At 38.2% G+C, this 21,229-nt stretch overlaps 3 protein-coding genes across 5 annotated transcripts in view; all 3 read left to right on the top strand.

Moving 5' to 3' along the window:
* LOC108410946 (class I histocompatibility antigen, F10 alpha chain-like) overlaps positions 1-3,914 on the top strand; it is a 96,441-nt gene extending 92,527 nt beyond the window's left edge. For all 3 annotated transcript variants that reach the window (XM_037542421.1, XM_037542419.1, XM_037542423.1), the window contains one exon: positions 1,097-3,914. In XM_037542421.1, coding sequence (XP_037398318.1) covers positions 1,097-1,120 — 24 coding nt within the window. In that variant the 3' untranslated portion in view covers positions 1,121-3,914. The remainder of the gene's footprint in view (positions 1-1,096) is intronic.
* A 1,933-nt stretch (positions 3,915-5,847) lies between these two features.
* Positions 5,848-14,015, top strand: LOC108415212 (H-2 class I histocompatibility antigen, Q10 alpha chain-like). The gene is made up of 7 exons (XM_017688220.2): positions 5,848-6,260; positions 7,635-7,907; positions 8,036-8,323; positions 8,625-8,909; positions 10,919-11,035; positions 11,553-11,603; positions 13,470-14,015. The coding sequence occupies exons 1-7, from the start codon at positions 6,194-6,196 to the stop codon at positions 13,484-13,486; spliced, it is 1,098 nt and encodes a 365-aa protein (XP_017543709.1). The 5' UTR covers positions 5,848-6,193; the 3' UTR covers positions 13,487-14,015.
* Positions 14,016-21,162: 7,147 nt separating this feature from the next.
* LOC108412931 (H-2 class I histocompatibility antigen, Q10 alpha chain-like) overlaps positions 21,163-21,229 on the top strand; it is a 39,172-nt gene continuing 39,105 nt past the window's right edge. The window contains exon 1 of the mRNA XM_037542303.1: positions 21,163-21,219. The gene's annotated coding sequence lies outside the window, so the exon portion shown is untranslated. The remainder of the gene's footprint in view (positions 21,220-21,229) is intronic.

Here is a 21,229-nt window from a genome sequence, read left to right as displayed (position 1 = left end):
ATATACAGTGGAGAAACAAAACCATGAAAGACTTTCTGAAAGGGACGAGGGGGATTAGACAGAAATGTCTACATTTAGCCTTACAGGAGCAAACAGCCTTTTTATAACTGACACGGTTTTACATCATAGAATACAAACATAATAAAACATACAAACTCAAAACCATATAACATTACAAACTCAAGTTTATTATGAAAAATAACTTGCCGTCTTGTATCGCATTCTTTTGTGATTCTACAAATTGGCTGAATAGTTACAACATCTGGCACTAATATAATATATGATTCATTGACGTATATGAATATTGCAAAGTAATCTTCAGAGTTCTTTGCACAGCAGTCTAGACCTGCTGCCCAGTCAGGATCCTGTGGATTTACTTACAGCAGATTACAGTTACATTACAGTTACAGCTGCTTCAGATTATTTAACTAGTTACCCCCAAAAATATTTCTGATTATATCTGATAAGTGTATTTATCCTTAATGTGTCTTCCTGTGAAACACCAGTTCTGTTCTTATTAGCTCATTGGCCACTTTATTAGAAACCCTTTCTTTGTAGCTCCACCTTGTGATGTACAGTTAGACTCTGTAGTTCATCTGTCACCAGCTTGTGTTAGTCGTTCTCCAGACCTTCATCAGTGGTCAGTTACTGACCTCAGAGCTGCTCTTGTCTGGATAATTATGAGTGGACAGTCCACTCCCAGCCCTGATACTGACTTGTGTAAAAACTACAATAACACTGCTGTGTCTCAGACATTCGTTCCAGCTCCACACACACCACCAAGTCAGTCTACACTGCGTTTCCAGTGAATGGAAAAACAAGGTAGGTGTTTCTAATAAAGTGGACAGTGAGTCGAAGTACAAGCTAGGTGTTTCTAATAAAGTGGCCAGTTTGTGGAAGTACAAGCCAGGTGTTTCTAATAAAGTGGCCAGTTTGTGGAACTACAAGCTAGATGTTTCTAATAAAGTGGCCAGTTTGTGGAAGTACAAGCTAGGTGTTTCTAATAAAGTGGCCAGTTTGTGGAAGTACAAGCTAGGTGTTTCTAATAAGGCGACTGTTGATAGTACATAACAACAATTTAATATCTTTTTCACAGGGAACTCCAGAACAGAGGAAGTGAATTATACTGGAACTGAACTCCACATTGTTCAGAATTCCACACCAGACTTTTACAGCACAGACTCTTTTCTGTTCTTTTATCAAGTCAGGACTTTTACATCACTGTTGCGGTAAAGCTGCACTATGTAAGATTTGGGTATTTGGGTAGAAATAGGTTTATAGTTAGACAGGGACCCCAAGGACCTTTGTGATGTCCAGTTACATGGAGCCTGAACAACAGACAGTGTTAGAACATTGCTGATTGGACACCGTTGGCACTATGAGTTACAACTAGGGCTGGACAATAACTCAATATCAATATATATCGCGATAGAAAATATTTCAATAACGGTGATATGATTTTTAGGCACATTTCCAATATTTCGATAAATATTATTTACAACATCTGCGCTGACGTTCATTACAGGGCGCTGCCACCAGTTCATTACATTCATTGATGTATTCATTACATTGATGGATTCATTACATTGATGACGTACACCACAGGCACGCAGCCACTGCTCAGCAATAGCAGGCTAGGCTAGGTTCGGTTCGGTTCCAACGCGGCACGTTCTAGCTGTAAAATGAGTACCGCTGACCGCAATACAAATGTGACTGAACGAGCTTCGACGAGTGATAATAAAGCAGACGAAATAGTTGATAAGAGAGGAAAGACAAATTCAGTGGTGTGGAAGTGGTTCGGCTATCGAAGATCTGATAAACTTCAGGTTTCAGTAGCAGTGGGAACACATCAAAGTAGTTCCACTCGACAGAATATTCTGAGAGTGTGAAGATGAGGCACCATAAAAGTTTAAGCCAACCTGTCCCTGAGACATCACCAGCACCCCCACCATCACCAGCAGGTGTGTTAAGCAAAGGGAACCCCACGCAGCAAACACGGATAGCTGCGTTCACATGCCATATGACAAACAGGCCAAGCGTCATAAAGACATCACTAAAGCTGTAACAAACTTCTTGGCTAAGGACATGATGCCGTTTACTACAGTGGAGAATGCAGGCTTCAGGAAATTGATTTCTGTCATCGACCCCAGATACGAACTCCCTGGCCGCCGGTATTTTTCACGCACAGCTATACCCAAGCTTTATGGTGAAGTTAGGGAAAGGGTGGAGGAGCAGCTGAAGTCAGCGTCGTATTTTGCGACCACAGCTTACCTGTGGTCAAGCCGAACCTCCGAACCTTACATGTGTTTTTATTGTTGCCTGCTCATTTTTCTGTATTCCCTAGAAACTCTGAGCACTTTTCATATTCCTTATCTTGGATGAAGTACATTTGTTTCATTATATGTACATAAGAATAAGATAATCAGCCCATGTTGTAGTTTGAAGATATTAATATTGACAAAGCCAAGAAGTTTATGTTTATTTGAAGGCAATGTCATGTTTCTTGTTCGGCTGAATACAAATAAAAGGTGAAGTACCATTTGTATTTCTAAAAGCTTACATGGGAGGAGGGTTCATAGACTTGGCAAATTAATTTTTCAGAAGTTTGGAGGTACAGACATTCACTGTGGATGTTCTTGGCAGTTTTCTGTGGTTTTATGTAGTTCATATCGATATCGGAATTATATCGTATCGACCAAAATTAAGAAATATATCGTGATATAAATTTTTGTCATATCGTCCAGCCCTAGTTACAACTAACCATATGAACGCACAAGCATAAGCTGAGGCCTCTGTATGACGCAAGCCCTAAGGCCTTATGCGCACCATAGGACTGAACCCCATAGGTCATGATGTACTCCTGAACCCTAGCAGAGTACTGATCAGGAGTGACACTAGGATCTAACAAGTATAATGATTGATTTTGAGATCATTTGAGGCCTAAACATCAAGTCAGACCTTTTTTTTGAGCCTGTGCGTGTGACATTATGTTAAAATGTTAAAATGTAAAGATGTACAATGTGGCGTTTTGTTCTCACTCAATAACGATGCTTATTTCAGTTTCAACAAAAACAACCTACATAGTGCAGCTTAAACAGAAATCATCCAAAATAAAAATTCCATTTCAGTGCTCTTAATGATAAACATTCGGGTCAAGTGTCAAGGAACAGCTGAATATTTCATTCTTCTAACATAGTCCAGTGGATCGTCACTTAAGCAAAAGCTCAACAAAGATGGAAACGCTTTGATTTCTGAATAGAAAAGGATCAATACATTGTTGTAATGAAGGATGCATTTATTAAGGCAGATGGTTATGTCTATTTTCTTCTGATAAGTTTTTTTAGCATAAGTTCACCAAGCCAAAGATTTACACACAGAAAATTATTGCTTCCATTCAAGCTTCATATGAATCCCTTATGACCACTCAGCAAATCGCATTGATTTTAAAAGCTCATATCTGTAGGCTGTTATGCAGACATGCTTTCTGTTATATTTAAGCTTTTAATTGATTTCTATTTAGCATCTGTTTAATCCTGAATAGATTTTATTCAGAGTAAAGCTTCAGTGTTTACTTGTTATATAAAGTCACAAGTGCACTTAAGTATAAAACATATTCTGATCATATATTGTGTTTAACGTAAGAGTGTAAAGGGCTTATACATGTAACTATACTCAAACATTAAATGGTCTGTGTTCAGTATGAACAGAGAGACTGTCTCTATAGCAACAGTCTTGTGTTTAACACCACTGTACGGTGCAGGAACCTGTTAGCTAGAACTCTTAAAAGAGCAGATTAAAATAGTAAACACTCTCTATATTGAGTGATGTTAGCCGTCCACTTCATAAAGAATCTGAGTCTCTCATCTGGATGACCTTTTAGACCAACAGCAGAAAAAAAAATCACCTCTGTAGAAGATCCAGACTGAATGAAACCTGATGGAGCTTTAATACAATTTACTGAGTGTTTATATGTATTAACTGTATTAAAATGTTTTTATTAATGTTTTTATGATTCTGTCGTATTACAGACACTTCTTATCTCTGAAATCTGATCTGTTTAGTCCCCATGACAACTTCAGTCACGACTGAATTTAGGACAGAAGCTATTTAAACAGTAGAACCTGAGAGGGGGTGTGTTATCCTGAAATAACATCACGTGAGGTTACTGATGATAACTCACTCCTCTACTGCTTTAATACAGCAGGTAAATAAATACAGTAAGAAATGAATAAACTGGCCGTGAACGCGGCGTTTAATATGTTTTAATGTTCAGTTCCTTCCTCCTAATTAGAGCTCCTTAACGAGCAGCTTGTTGCTACGTCAGAGTAACGAGCTCCGCCCACTCGCTGCTCAGCCGGCAGTTCGTTCTCCAGCTCCTTACACTAAATTCCCAAACTGTCGTCACCACTGAGCAGATTTTCTGTTTTTTATTGGGTCAGTTTTACGGCTCAGTCTGATTTGGTCCGACTCTGAAGATCAGACACGTCTGGCGAATGGTGTTGGGTTCATTTCTGGCTGATTCCAGGTTGTCCAGTTGTTCTTCTGTCACAGCTGCCGACTGAAAAGCTGCTCAGTGGTGACGACAGTTTGGGAAATTGGTGAATAACCTGTGATGTTATGGTGAAATAACAGCACAGTTAGAGCTTCTCAACCAATCAGCTCACTTGGCTGGAACTGATTATAACATAAGATGAGATTCCTAAATTAAGATACGATTTGCTTCTGAAATATATTTAGTGAAACATCTTGGCCTGTCAGATCTAAACTTAAGACTAAAAGATGAGAAGTTTCTGTAAAACAGACCCAGATTTTTTATTGCTTTCGAACTTGGGACGGTAGAACATTTGGTTCTGTTCTATTTTGTTCTTCATGGACGTCTTTTAGTACTGTCAGTTTGAATTTTACTTTATTGCAATAAAGCTGTTGAATAAAGTTTTTCTTGTTTTTATTATCATTTATATTCTGCGTTCATGTACGTCTGTGTTTTCTTTAAATGTAGTATGTTTACTGTACAACAGACATGATGGTGCAGCTGCACGTTTTAGCTTAGCTGTGGTTGAGAATTTAATCTGAGGTTAAATCTGAAGTCATTTGGGCTTTTAAACGGCACTGCTGTCTGTGGAAGTTGCAGTTTTGATCTTTATATTTAAAAATTGATGCACACAGAGTTGCACCATCATGAGCTGAGCTACGGTTCAGAATTGAATGAGAATATACGAGAGCTGGGTTTGATTCCCTGGTCAAGCTACGAGGGTCCTTTCTGCATGGAGTCTGTATGTTGCCCCTGTGTCTGTGTGGTTTTCCTCCCAGTCCAGAGACATGCAGTCAGGCTGAACTGCCCCAGGTGGGGTGTGTATGTGAGAGTGTATGTCTGTGTGTCTGTAGAGAGGATGAGTACCTCTCTGTAATTTTTTCAGTGGTTCTCAAATGAGATGGAGCTCCCAAATGAGTCCAATTGAGGGGGTTAATATGGAGCGTTTGAGAAATTCATGACGTCTGTGAGCTTAAACAGCCAATGCTGCTGGTTAACCAATCAGCATTCAGGACCAGTAAAGCCCGCCTCCTGCTGCCCAAAACCCGTTTGCTGTAGAAAAAGGAAATAAACAGGTGAGTTTTCTTTGCATTTTTAGTGAAACACATCCTTCACTGTGTAAAACTAAAGGAAAGTTTGGGTAAGCGATGAGAAACTATTTTAACCTTTTATTTTTTTAGCCGTTTAGCTCGGTTCACTCCCGTTCATTCAGGACTTGCTCGCGGGCGCCCTCTGCTGTTCAGCAGTCCTGTTTTTGATATAAAGGGGGAAATAGGAAGAGGCCAGGTTTAGCCAAACCTGTTAAACTGAGACTAAACTGCTGCTAAGCTGATAACAGAGCCATAGTCCCGATAGCTCTCCACGATATTCAGCTCAGACTCCTTAAACTACTTTACTCATATATTTACGCTGTTTCCCTCTTACCTACCCGTATTCAGGCTCGGCCTTCCTGCGCTCGGTCTGATTGGTGAACTGCTGGAGAGTGAAGGGGCTCTAAGCCAATCATTGCGCAGGAGGCGGGAGTTCTCTCGAATACGGGCGGACAGAAAAACTAAGTAGTCGTAAATTAACGGACCAGGCTGACGCCTGAGAGAGAGAGAGAGAGGAAAACCGACTTCTCTCAGCAGAAGACCATCCAGTGTGATTTTACTGAGCTGGGTGATGGGGGCGCCTCCGGTGGTCTGTGTGGTCTTTCTCAGTGGAGTGTTTGTCTCTGCTCTCGGAGGAGGTGAGTCAGTTCAGGCCCCCTGTTTCTGCTCTGCTCAACACCTGATTAACTTGTTTAGCTTCCTTCAGTATCTGGACTAGAGTCGACGCCTCTGTTGGAGAAACTGTGTGTAACAATTTAACAAATTAAGAATTAAATGTCATGTAAATTTTAATACTTTATAATAAAAAATAATGTTTAATTCCAAATTTCAGTGCAAAGTTTCTGTTTATTTTCTCAGTTAAAGACGAAATGCAATATAAAATGTGCCATAACTTTTGCACAGGCCACAGTTTTAATTTGTTTGTTTGTTTTATATCCCACTGTGTTAAATTCAGTTGATAAACAGTAACTGTGTATTAAATGTTCAGCAGTGTGTCTCTGTAGAGGATGTTTCACTTGATTACACTCAGAAAATCAACAACAACATGGAATTTGTGCACAAACTTTCTCAGAGGACGGCAGTTTACTGGATAAAATTGATATTTCGTTTAGTGTGGTCACTACAAAAAATCAGACGCTGTTAATTTGGAATAAAATGATGAGCTCGGCTGTGGCGCCGCAGCTTGACCTGCACCCATATGAAATGTATTTTCTTGTCCTGTCATGTGACAAATATCAATAGAAGAATAAAGATACAGTATTTTCAGTAGAACAGAAGTACATAAGAGCAAAATTCTTCTTTCAAACCAGCATCATTTTGTCTTCAGCCCCCAGATTTGTATTGTTGTTAAGGGAAAGGTGACGTTACACAGTGGTAAACTTGCTCCTGTCCCAGCTTCTTTGGAACATGTTGATGGCATCATATTGGGAATGAGCACAGAAACAATGAGGTTCATGAGATAAAACATCAGATATTGTGTTTTTCTACTGTTTTAAATTAACAGGTCAAACATAATTTAGATCATTTAATTTGCTTCCCATTTTTTTCAAGCATTTTACATGCTGTCTCAACTTATTTGGAATTGGGTTTATACATTCAAGTGCAATCATAGTCTAATCATACATCCCCACCCTGATCTTACTTCGGCAACGTTATTGGACAAATCAAACATATCAGAGCTGCTAATCAACAACTCTGGGAGGAGCGTTAAAAGCCATAGGCAGATGTATGTGAGCCTCACCATTCATGAACTTAAAGCAGTAGGGGCTGCTGAAAAAACTTGATTCTTAGATGCATCGCGATGCGGACATGAATGATTCTGAATTGCTGTGGAAACAGGAGAAACTGAACATGTTTTACTTGAACCTACTTTGTTGCTTTATCTTGCTAGATTGAGATTCATGCTCTGCTAATTTTATTTTATAGCTGTGTTTTTGACAACAATGTTGGGAGAGATCATGTTTCACTTATTAACATGTTTTCTAACCCCTTTTTTTCCGTGTTCCCCCCAGATAAACACTCTCTGTACTACATTTACACCGTGCTCTCCAAAGATGTCGCTCTACCAGGGATCTATGAGTTCACAGCACTCGGTCTGCTCGATGACCGGGCCATCGACTACTACAACAGTCAGGAACAGGTCAAGGTTCCTAAGCAGGACTGGATGAAGGAGAAGATGCAGCCAGATTACTGGGACAAAGGCACCCAGTCTCGCAAGAGCAAAGAGCAGTGGTTCAAGGTCAATGTGGAAATCCTGATGCAGCGAATGAGACACAATGAGACCGGTTAGTGATCCGTCACTCATTCATCTTAAAAACATATCACAAGTTTCCATCCACTGTATGATTCCTCTGGTTTTGTGCCAGCTAAAGTCTTTATCTTCATTGTCTTGCTACATTAACTCAAATTCTAGACCTTCACGTTCTTCAGTGGAGACATGGCTGTGAGATCGATGAAGCAGATGGAAAACCCACATTTCTGAGAGGCATTGTTGAGTACAGCTATGATGGCGATGAGTTCCTCTCTTTTGATGATGATAACATGCGGTGGATCGCTCCAGTTGCACAAGCTTTGCCAACCAAAAGGAAATGGGATGATGTTCCCATCCTGAACCAGTACATCAAGGGTTACCTGGAGAGAGAATGTGTGGACTGGCTCACCAAATTCATGCAGTACGGAAAAGAATCACTGAGAAATCACTGTGAGTTCCCAAAGTCCTTGTACTTTTCTTGAGAATGTGAACTTCTTTGTTGGCATGAACTTGTATCTTATTTCCTGAGAGCATGCTGAGGGCCAGTCGTCTTGTGACAGGTAGCTTTAAATAAAATAACGTTTGGCCACAGAGCCACAGAGGAAGCACGTGACACTTCTCACATCTAGAGGTTGTTTGCTACTGCATGCTGGTTAACTCTGTAGCAGATGATAACAGGCTACTGAAGGAAAAAAATAGTGTGCATTTTATTTTATTTTTCAATAAATGAAAGAATTTGCTGTAATTCCAGCCAAACCAGATGTTCATGCACTTGCAAAGAAATCTACAACTAACTCAGGCAGACTGATCCTGACCTGCCTGGCCACAGGCTTGTACCCCAAAGACGTGAAGCTGAATGTGAGGAAGTTCCAGACTTCACTGCCTGAACATCTACTAAGATCTTCAGGAGTCAGACCCAATGGTGATGGAACCTACCAGCTGAGAAAGAGTGTGGAGATCCAGGAGGACAACACAGCAGATTATGACTGTTATGTGACCCACAGCACCTTTGAAGAACCAATAATTACAACATGGGGTAATTATATCTGTGTAACCTCATGTATTTCTGGTGTACTGAAGTTTAGAATTAGTTTCTCAATGTAAATCTAAACCGTGTTTAACAGAATAGCAGATGTGCAGGGCCTAGACCAAAACTACATGATGAGAGGACAGCTTTAAAGTATTTCCCCACTTTAATCAAAACTAATATTGTTGTAAATCTTCTTCTATGCCAAATACAGAGCCGGGAGAGCAGGGTCTTTATTGGAGGAGAGCTCTCTAATCTGCTGTAGCCCAGTCTGATAGCAGTTCTAGCATACAGTTTATTTCTCCCACAGCTATTGGTAAATTGTTATGGATTACGTCAGGAATAGGGGTGGTCTTTCCACTAAGGAAACCCCCATGAGCCAAAGGCCCCATGAAAATGCAAATAAGATGTATTGTACAAATACGTCTTACATCTTAAAATAACCATTCTTGAACTATATAGAATATATAAACATAGTGATTATTTGCAGTTATTTGATTGCAGCCCCATCCCCCGGTCATGCTACATGATTGATGACACAGCTGTGTAAACACAGTCTAGTATGAACAAGGCAATTAAGCGTTAATCTATATCATACAGAGGAGGGAGGCTGAGAGGGAAAATTAAAGTTATCCAAATACAGTTGAGAAATGTAAAAACAGAGAGAACAGAGCGCTGCACAGGCTCAGCGGACTGTACATAATGCTTATGTTAATATTAGTGTAGATAGCTCCAGTGTTGGGGACTTACACAAAAAACCCATTACAGGATACTAATTACTTCTCTCAAACTGTAGGGATTCTGTTCATTATTACTTCTGGGGAAAAGTAATCTCATTCTCAGTAGTTTAATTCTATGCAGATCTGTATCACATTATCTCACTATGTTGGCAGATAAGCATTATTTCTTAAAACACATGAACTTATCTTCCAGAATTTCACATAATAAAGCACAGAATTTCATGTAGCAAAATACTTGAAACAAGTTGAAAATACCAGAAATAAAATTAATAATATTTGAATATTCTTACAGCAATTGAGAAATATTCGACATATCCACTACATTTAAGATCATTCCACTTGCCAAGATCTCAGTTTTCGTAGTGTATGTGTATTCATTCCTGTTTTTTGCCCAGGGCTCCAGAACTTGACCCCTGCTCAGTACAACGCACGCTATGTTGGAAACACCTGCAGGCAGCTTTTTGTGCAGTTACTAAATTACTAAAAACAACTACAATCAGTAGTTGAAGCAGACACCTGTTAGCCATATAATCAGTCATTGGTGTGCTCTGCAGTTCAAAATAAGGAGGAAGCAACTGAAAATAGAAAGTAAACAACTTAGCTAAACTATAGGAAGAAAATAAAATTAACCACAGTATTTATAAGTATTGGTATAAATATCATAGTCCATGTGTACCCTACCTAGTACAGTTCTAAATAAGGGTATAATACACCACAACACAGGTAAAACACAGAGAATCTGTACTGGTACGTAAAACTGTGAGCACTAAGAGAAAATCTGACTCAGGTCTGTAAACTGAATATCCATGGCTGTAACTCTTTTCAAGAAATACTGAGTAAAGTGTGGCGACTAATGAGTGATACAGATCCTTTTACAGAGAAGATTTTCTGTAGCTATGGGAAGTTTTGTTTTATAATGATATATATTAGTTGAAATAAAAAATGCAGTAACTTGCCTGGCAAGAGAAAAATTATTTAAAAAAGAAAAGGTCTTGAATGTTGATGATGGGAAAATAGTGGAAAATCAGTCATCAGGCAGTGAATTCATAACCATTTAATGTAATAACTTTCTTTGAGGGAGCTTTTAGAGGCGGACGTCTGGTTCCTATCCCCACTACTGTGAACAGTTCTGACTCAGCAAGTTTCTCTAGAAATATCTGAGGAATTCTCATTGAAAATTCCAAACTGGTTTTACTGGAAAAATACAGACCACAGTTTTAAATGTCCAACAAAAATATACAGCTCTGTAATTATTGTTCATCACTGTTATGTTTTAAGACATAAAGTGCAGTGAATGCTGGAGCTCAAGTTCAGGACTAGTTGGAGGAGCAATTAGTGGAGTGGTGGTGATTCTGGGTGGGATCATCTTTGTCCTTATCAACATGTGGATTACTGGTGAGTAAGGATTATATCAGTACAGGTTATGTTCAAAGAAGAAAGAATAAAAATTGAAAATATCACATAATACACCCAAAAGAAAAACATACTTCCTCAGGCTTCCACCTCAGCATCTTCATCCATAAAATGTGATGCAAAATGACAAAAAGCAGCTTACAGGAGATGTGTGGTTAGATTTCTGTCAGCATAAAAGAAAATCTTGATGTATCAGTTTAATATAAACCTATATTGGAAACAAACTGATCACAAAAAAAGATCTTGTCATCAAAAAGTAGAATATGATTGTGAATTTCTACTTGCTCGAGTGAAATAAGCCCCCCTCCATGTTGGCTGAAGATAGTATGACATTTTAAGGTCTAAAATGGAATTGTGTACTTGCCAGTTTATCATAGCTTAAAATATAACAGAAATATTCTTTTTCCATTCCTTTGTCTAAATAAAAACAAAAGCAAAAATGAAAATGTAAATCTGAAAACAAAACAGCATTTAATATTTTATTTATTTATCATTCCAGGTGCTGAAAATGTTGAAACTGTGGTGTATTATGAGCAAGCCGGTCAAAAAGGTGAGTGCCATTGTGATTTTGTTGTTCTGTACTATCTTGTCATGATACATAATGTAGAAACTCTACTGTAGAAGTACCCTATCCTAGTACAGCAGCGCTGCAACAGCAGACAGTTTACTGTAATATGAGACTGCGTTTAAAGGACAGCGACAGTGTCTGTTTTAAAGCTCTTTTTGAATATTTTTTTATATATTTTCTTTATTGAACTAAATTTCAATCCGATGAAACAAAATAGTTTCTCAAACACAAAGCACTGATAGATACACTGCTGGGTTTACGACATACTAATCATAAAGCTCTTTTTACTTTTTACTGGTGGTTCTGACTTCAGTTTTGAGTCAGGTAATAATATTCCACATTAAAATCATTTAAATAATCGTTGGAATTAATGACATCCACTGTAACTCTGCTGTGATGTGCCCTTATTGTTGCTCAAACTTTAGGAGCTATGTCAACATTAAACCAAACTTTAAGTTAAGTGATACTTTATTAGTCCCACAAACGGGGAAATTCCACCTCCACATTTAATCCATCCGTGAAGTGAAACAGCACATACACACTAGTGAATACACACACACTAGGGGGCAGTGAGCACACTTGCCCGGAGCGGTGGGCAGCCCTATCCATGGCGCCCAGGGAGCAATTGGGGAAAATGATGTTTTTTTTTGATGGTTCATCTGACCCTGGTAATATCTGTCCTGGATAAACATCTAAAAACCTGAGATGATTTCCCATGTTGGTCAGTCACGAGGAAATCTAGTCTAATTTCAGGTTTCATTTTCAGGTTTTTAGTGTATAGGGAAATTTCTGTGAATACTGACTTAAAGAGAGACCACTCAGCTCCACAGACTGAGCAGTTGATGGCACATTTATCATGAAAGCTACTTCGGTTTCCGTGGCCCTTTTCTCCAGTAACCAGTTTTAGTATAGGAAACGATGCAGTAACAGCTCAGAGGCCTGCTTAAAACGGAGAAAATAAACACGCTAATGCTTCTCATCAGAAATTCAGCAGTTGCTTCTTGTCTTGCTTCTTCTGTGGAGCCGAGCGTCTCGACAGCAGGGAATTCTGGGAATTTGGCAACGACCCCATAATCTCATTTCAATCTGCCACCAGAGGAGTTAGACTGCATGAATGTTCACACTGGCTAGAGAGAAATGAAGCAGCATCTGAACTGTCAGTGTTCCAGTGTTTTGAATAACTGTATAAAATATGAATAAGGCTTTGGTGATTGTTGGAAATATAATAATTGTATAGGTTTTTTTCCCATTCAGAGTTAGAAATAGCGATGTTTTGTGGGCTAAAAGATGAAATGGCTGAAATGTACTGTATTAAGACTGCAGGCTACAGTTACTAGAGCCTCTTGATAATAGGCTGTCAGTCTGGGTTATATTAAATTGTCATTTATTGATGTGAAGCATCATACACCTGGCTTGGACTCGCACCTTTAGCAGATTGAAGATTAAGAGCTCTTAGTGTTTCATAAGAGCGGTACTTCACATTGCGCTGTTTTTACAGTTCTTACAGTTCCCGTTTATGTGTGGAAGGCTACAAAACAACTGTTTCTTTAGCCAGCCCAACAAAAATAACAAAGAACTGCTGTTTTTCACTACTGTAGAATGTATTTGAGGACAGACAACATACTGTTTCTAATAAAATGCCCAGTGAGTGGAAGCACAAGGTAGGTGTTTCTAATAAAGTGGCCAGTTTGTGGAAGTACATTGTAGGAGTTTCTAATAAAGTGGCCAGTTAGTGGAAGTACATTGTAAATGTTTCTAATAAAGTGGCCAGTGAGTCAAAGCACAAAGTAGGTGTTTCTAATAAAGTGAATGATAGTACATAACGATGATTTAATCTCTGTTTCACAGGGAACTCTAGGAATTGAATTCCACTGTAACTGAACTCCAGGATTGTGCACCTGACTTTCTCACAGCACAGACTCTTTATCTTACATTTGTTAAGTCTGTGCTTTTACATCATTGTTATGTTAAAGCTTGACTATGTAAGATTTGGGGATGTGGAGACCTCTCTGGTGGAAATGTGTAATTGCACGCAGCTTGTAATGTGGATTGGCTTTGGACCCCTTCCCCAGCTGGATTAATCTGATGACTGAGAGGAGAGTTTAAAGAGAACTCAGTCAAAATTTGTTGAAGGTAACATCTTGTGAGGATGTGAGAGAATTATCCACTATTGTGATCATTTGATCATCAGTTTAACGTTGGTTTTAAGGTCATTTGAGGCCTAAACATCAAGCCGGATCTTCTTTTTGACCCTGTGCATGTGATGTTAATATGTAAAGATGTAAGATGTGGTGTGAAAAACTCCTGACCTCACACCTCTGACTTTTATATGATTATTTCAGGCTTTACAGAGCAACTCACAACAGTGCACACTCACCGTATTTTAGCATAATTTTATTCTCCTCAGTCAGTAATGATACTGCTTTCAGTTTTAACAAAAAAAAATACATTTATAATATATATTATATTTATTCCAGTGTAGTAGAGTGGATCTTAGTTTAAGCTAAAGCTCAAAATTTTGAGTTTTGATTTCTAAATGGAAAATGATCATCCTTCCTATCAAGCTTTTTTAAGAAATCTTTTTAGCAATATCTGGGTAAAGTATATCAATTCAGTAAGTTTATAAGAATGCATGTTTAAGGCAGATGGTTATGTGTGCTTTCTTTATGTTTTTACTTAACAAAGGTTCACCAAAGATTTATTCAGTTTGACATGTCATTTTTCTTAAGCTGATAAGCTTGTGTTTTATAGGAGGTTATGCAGACTTCCTTTCTGTTATACATATGCTTTTAATTGATTTATATTTAGCATCTGTTTTAAACATGAACGGTTAAACTACTTGTTATGTAAAGTCACAAGTGCACCAGCCTTATTAAAAAATACTGCATTTAAGTGTAAAACAAATGATCATATATTATGTTTAAACTTAAGAGTGTAAAGGGCTTATGCATGTAACTGTACTCAGAAACATTAAATGGTCTGTGTTCAGTATGAACTCTTTACAGAGAGACTATGTCTGTATGGTAACAGTCTTGTGTTTAACATCACTGTATGGCGCGGGAAACTGTCAGCTAAAATTGTTATATCAGCAGAAAAATATGATAAACAGCGAAAACATTCTGCACAGGAAGACTGTCTCTATATTGAGTGATGCCTGTCGTTCACTTATATAGATGACCTTTTATTCAATAATCTCTGTAAAAGATCCAAACTGAACTAACTGAATAAAACTAGATGGGTGCATTAGAGGTTTATTACAGTTTACTCTGTGTTTATATGTTTATCATATGCCAGCTTGTATCTCATCTATGATCTCTATACACAACTGTAATTATCAGACTTTATCTAACTTTATGGCAATAAAGCTGTTAAAACCATTGTTGTAAACTAAATTTATGATTTTATTTTTTTAATGATCTTTTATATACTTTGTTCATATACATATACATGTGTTCTTTTGGTACTGTTTAAGGCATTTTCAGCTCAGATGTTTCAATTTTACACTTTGACAGGCAAAACACAGTAAAGGAAGTGTTATTAGGTTGTTAGGTTAGGCCTGAAATAAAAAGGCTGTTATTGTGTGCTGTGAGTGTAAATGAACTGTTTTTAAAAGACAATTTTGATCTTTGTATAAAAAAAATGACACAGAATTACACTGTCATTCGCTTAGCTATTGTTCAGAATTTATCAAGAGTATGAATTTACATGTCATAAGCTTTGTGTTAAAATTTTGATTTTATAGATCTGATAGGTCAGAAGAAGATTTTTTTTTTACAAGTTTGTGTTAAAGAAGCAAATCTGATCTTAATTTAGGAGTCTTATTTTACAGCATCTTATCTCCAGTTAGGAAATCCTAATTTACTCTATCAAAGTCGACAATCAACTGTTTATCAGAGTGCCGCCACTCCGCAGTTTCAATCTCCATTTCCCAAACGCTTTACGTTTAACGCACTAACGTTATTCCTCCTAATAAAATTTGATCAGGTCCGTCTCCTCATTATTCACCAACATCACTGTAATATTTCATCATCAACATTTACACAGGAAGGTAATCAGAGGGGCGTTGGAGTTCAAGTCGGCTGCGTCTGAGATTTTTAAAACGCAGAGTTAGAAAAGAAAAGCATCTCCCAGTGAAAGCCGTGTTTTCCAGTAGAAATAAATGGAGCTCATTATGCTGGTAGTGAACTACGCTGCCTGACTCAGCCACCTAAAAAACAGAGAAACGGGCCTTAAACAGAAGTTAGGACCCTGTTGGGGTTCATTCTAAAGTTAGGACAGGGTTTAGGAGGCTTAGTCTAGTTAGAATGTTTGTGTGACACTGTTTTCTTATCTGGAGTTAATGCTCTAAATCTCCCAACCCCTCGTGCATTCTCCTTCAGTGTCCCAGAAGCCTCAGTCACATTTCAGCAGTTTTCAGGTCTCTAGTTTTAAACGCTCAACAGACCAAACAAGGTGCCATACACTGCAGCCATGCCCCCATGAGAAGTCTGCTTACTATGGGGAGCCAAACCCTTACGTGCTAATGCTGCAGCTGTGAGTGAAACCCCAGAGTTACTGGTTTAGCCAAACCTGTGTTACACTGAGACTAAATGGTTTCTGATTATGGTGGCTTGCTAAGCTCTGCTACAATAACCATTTTGGTGACTGCTGTACATCCATTTTCATTAGAAGAACAAAGAGTATTAAGATTCAGAGACCCTTATTAGTCCTACAACAGGGAAATTTCACCTCTGCATTTAACCCATCTGTGAAGTGAAACACCACATACACTCTAGTGAGCACACACACTCTAGGGGGCAGTGAGCACACTTGCCCGGAGCAGTGGGCAGTCCAATCCACAGCACCCACGGAGCAGTTGAGGGTTAGGCGTCTTACTCAAGGACACCACAGTTTATTGCCTATGAGCAAGCCTAGTCCATAATTAAACACTTTAGTCTTAACTACTGAACTTTGCATTGCTAAGCACCAATTCCAAATCTGCTGCTAGCGCCCAAGGCAATTGACAGATTGAAGAACAGCTAATGCCAGCATGGCATCTGAGGATACAATGTTCGAGAGAGTCATCCCTACAAAATCTGAGTTTTCCATCAGATTCAACAGTATTTTGGCAGCTATTGAGAATGTGTGGAAGGTCATTACTGACTATGCAGTGCGAGTCAAACAGGCAAAGACAAGGATCTCAACAACTGAAGACACTTTGCTCCAAGCCAAAATACAATTGCTCGAAGGAAAATATAAAGACATAGAGAAAAAATGACTGAGCCTGGAGGTTGGAAACCAGAGGTCCTTTACAAGACAGCAAGCGTACATAAGAAGCGAAAAAAGTTAGGGGCGAGGAACAGCTCCAATTATTAGGACTCTGACACAGCATGATTTCTGGGGATATAGTAAGGAGGGCCCCACATCTTTAAAAAGTCTAGTGAGGCTGAAGACTTAATCAGGCAGATTAAACTAGAGAACAGACTGGGTTGAGATATTACACGGACACCAATGCTGCTTGTAACATAATTTGATGGTATTGATTATTTTTGTAAAATAAACAGTGAATTACATTATTGCCTTCTTTTTGAAGTGATCACACTCAGAAGTTCTCGCAAGTTCTAAATGTGCCTATATTTAGTGTTTGTTAGTATATTTCACTTAACTTGTATGCATACTCTGGACCGAATTCAATGACTATTAAGGACGTATCAAACTTGACACAAAAACTGGACATGCTCAGACATACAGCCCCCTTCCAAGATTTCTGGTATCAGGGAGGTTAAGTCAAAGTTTTATATTTATTTGAATAGCACAGCTATGTTGATCCTCACTTTTGTATGGAGCAGTCGTTAGCTATCTGGAAGCCTTAAGAGCTAAAGAGACAGGAAATTCAGGCTACATAAGATGAATGGGTTATGTTTTTTGTGTGCATGTAATGGATGTAGGTCATGTGGATTTGTCACCTCCCAGAATGAGCAAATAAAACTGAAAGCTTGAATAGGTATTACAAAGACAATACTAATAATCAGGTCTCCTGAAGCTCAGCAAAGATTACTCTTGCTAGAAGCACATCACAATGAGCTATCGCCATCAAAAGCAATGACAAACATACTGCAACTCAAATAAGCATTTTATGGTTGGGGGAAATGGAAGGTGCTTGCATGGTGCATCAAGCAGTTACAGATTGAAAGGCCTCACTTTGTCACAGAATAACCAAGGAAATGTTATGAAGAGCTTTACAGCCCAGAGGTAACTCGTGACAAATTAGAAGTAAGTGATTTCTTAGAAGAAATTTGTATTGTTGAATTCATTTGTTCATTTGTTGAAATAACTTTGAAAAAATATCCACTATTTTTAGAAATGTTTAAAGAAGCCTTCAATAATGGAATCCTGACACTCTCAGTAAGAGGAGCCTTTAATTACTTTGATAAACCAAATAACAGATGTGAGAATCTGAGGCCGGTTAGTCTTCTAAATGCAGATGTAAAAGTGCTGTGTAACATTTTAGGTAGAATGGTTGAAGGAATAATCCTAAAGATAACTGGAACATATCAGAATGGCCTCGAGACAGACAATATCAGATGGCTTTTGAATATACTTCATAACCAAAAGGGAGGCCCAGATATTGCTTTAGTTTAGAGGGAAATGTTTGCAGGTGGATAAGACTGCTCTATACAGACGTATATGGAGAAATACTAATGAATGGTAGCATCTTAAAAAACATCAAGGAAAAAAACAAGGATGTAAACAAGAAGATTCTCAGTGCCTACTGTTATTTATTATGGCAACTGAACCGCTAGCAATTGAGTAGTAAGAGCTCATAATCACATTTCAGAAATAACCACAGGGCAGCAGGATCACTACCATTGCTGCCACCAATCATCAGTTTTTATGGAACAACAGATGCCTCTGTTTGCAATTGTCACTGTTGTAGTCACCCTATGACAGAGGGGGGCTTAGGTGCCCCAATATGCTCTGGTATTATTAGATGAGATTGCTGATGCTCTATTGTACAGAGGAAGATGCCCCCTTATGGAGTGAGATGGACGGCCACATACTGAGTGTACCTCTTTCTGTTTACCTGTATGCAGCTAATGTTACAAAGCACATAAATAAAGTAACACAAAAAATCCATGGCTAGAAACATGATTGGGCTGTGACACAAAGCTAAAAATCATCTCTCTCATTATTTAGCCCCATCCCCCCTGAGGAAGATCTGATAGGGGATACTTTCAGTTGAGAAACTTTATTGGAACACAGCAAATCAGTCACTTTCTATATCCTCTTGTCTATTACAGAAAAATTGGCTGTTTGTGGAAGGCAATAATTTTAAGGATATTTGATCTCCTCATAGGTAAATCCTCAGAATTGTCCATAAAGAGGCTAGAGGCATGGAGAGAGGACCTGCATGAAGACATCACCATTAAAGACTGGGAAAGTGCCCGTTCTAAAGCATAGTCACAAACTATTAACACACCTCTAAAATTACTGCAGTAATAATTGGCTGATGTGAACATATATAACCCCAGAAAAGCATAATAAATACAATAGTACTATAACTGACATATATATCAAGTGTAAAAAGCAAAAGAGTCACTTCTTTGGCTGTGTGCTCAAACAAAAGGTATCCGGAACATATTATCCATACAAATTTCTCTAGACCCAAAGCTTTATGCACAGCTAGTCATAACAATAACAACAGATTTTTAGAAATAAATGCATTATTTGCTATAAGAGTTATTGCTCTGTCATGGAAAAGCACTGGCAGGCTGAGTATGGGTAAATGGATTTATAAATTATCTATGATTCTGCCTTAGGAAAAATGACCAGATCTATCAGGGGTAATCACTCTTTTTCAGTATTTGGGATAACATTTTTAAATGTTTTCTAAGAGGACAGATTTAGTCCATATGATGGAAGTGTCTGAGAATATATAAATAACTCTTTGCAGTGTCCAAATTCTTACATCATTTGTACATTGATGGAAATCTATAGTTATTTTACCAGGGAATTTCTTCATGTATCCTGTAATTTTATGCATTTGCACATGTATATATTTATATTTGGTATGTGTGTGTGTGTGTGTGTATATGTACATATTTATATTTGGTATGTGTGTATGTATATATTTATTTTTGGTGTGTGTGTGTGTATATATGTTTATATTTGGTATGTGTGTGTGTATTTATAGTTGGTGTTTGTGAATATATTTATATTTAGTATGCGTGTGTGTGTGTATATATCAGTGGTGGACAGTAACTAAGTAAATGTAATTAGTTACTGTACTTAAGTAAAGTACAGATACAGAAAAAAAACTACTTAAGTATTTCCATTTTGGGTGACTATTTACTTTTACTCCACTACATTTCAAAGTCAAATATCTTACTTTTTAATCCACTACATTTTCAGAAATCTGTCATTCCTTTTGTTTTTTGTGTGTATAAAAATGTAACATGTCAAAACAAAAGAAGCGCAAAGCATCATACCGACCCAGTGCAGCACACGGTTCAACATCAGTGCAGCAGTGTAAAAATTTTGGAGCACATACATCTACCTAAATGATGAACTAACCTAACTTTGTGTAAATAGAGCTCAATATAGAAATATGTCCACATATGCAGTCGAGACTGACGCGGCTTTTTTCTGAATTTCTACAAACACCATTTCATTTTATAGTAAATGAGTTTGGGCTGGTTTATGTTTATGAACAGACGCCTACAGATCAACATAGTAAAGGAGCTCATCTGTGATCCTGAGTTTAAAGCCAGTTTTTATTCAACTTAAACTTGGAACTAAGTTGTAAATAAATCTGAAACTGAAACTTTGCTTGTGTGTAAAAAGTGATTTCAGAGCCACTCGGTTCTCCCTGATGGAAACTGTTTACCTTCAGTGTTTTGTGCTTCTGATCATTTTAATAGACGTCAGCGTCACTAATTAATGACGTTCTATTAAAAGACTGGTTTACCAAGAGAGACGCTGGAGGACTTTCACCTGAAATGAGTTCATGAAGCCAGTCTGGTTATAAAAATGATAACAGGACATCAGAGCCAGAATTACTCTTTTAGTACTGTTACTTTATACTTAAGTACATTTGAAGGTAAATATTTTAGTACTTTTACTCAAGGGAGGAACTTCTACTTTTACTGGAGGAATATTTTACCTTGGGTATCTCTACTTTAACTCAAGTACATGATTTGTGTACTTCGTCCACCTCTCTCTCTCTCTCTCTATATATATATATATATATATATATATATTTGGCATGTGTGTGTATATGTATATATTCATATTTGACAGAGCCATAGCCTCGATGGTTTTAAGCATTAACCTGCTAGCTTTCCTCTTACCTACACGTATTCAGGCACGGCCTCCCTACGCTCGATTTGATTGGCGGGCCGCTAGAGAGTGGAGGACCGCTTAGCCAATCAAGGCGCAGGAGGCGGGACTTCTCCTGAATACAGACGGAAAAAACAAAGTAATCCACCCAGCAACGAATGACGTAAGTGTAAGCGTGTTTTTCTATTGGCTGAGCCACAGCAGTGAGCCGCTATCTCGAGCTGGAAGTTTTGTTTTCCTATCAGACCAGGCTGACGCCGGAGCGAGAGGACGTTCAGGAAGACCGACTT

The sequence above is a fragment of the Pygocentrus nattereri genome, chromosome 11, assembly GCF_015220715.1.
Source record: "Pygocentrus nattereri isolate fPygNat1 chromosome 11, fPygNat1.pri, whole genome shotgun sequence".
In the NCBI taxonomy this organism is placed as follows: Eukaryota; Metazoa; Chordata; class Actinopteri; order Characiformes; family Serrasalmidae; genus Pygocentrus; species Pygocentrus nattereri.
The sequence above is the reverse complement of the archived record's forward strand: the minus strand, read 5'-3'. Positions and strand labels throughout refer to the sequence as shown.

Coding starts and splice junctions, on each gene's coding strand:
- LOC108415212 (XM_017688220.2), top strand. CDS start 6,194: ATGGGGGCGCCTCCGGTGGTCTGTGTGGTCTTTCTCAGTGGAGTGTTT. Junction 8,910..10,918: donor ACCAATAATTACAACATGGG/GTAATTATATCT, acceptor TTATGTTTTAAG/ACATAAAGTGCAGTGAATGC. Junction 11,036..11,552: donor TATCAACATGTGGATTACTG/GTGAGTAAGGAT, acceptor TTATCATTCCAG/GTGCTGAAAATGTTGAAACT.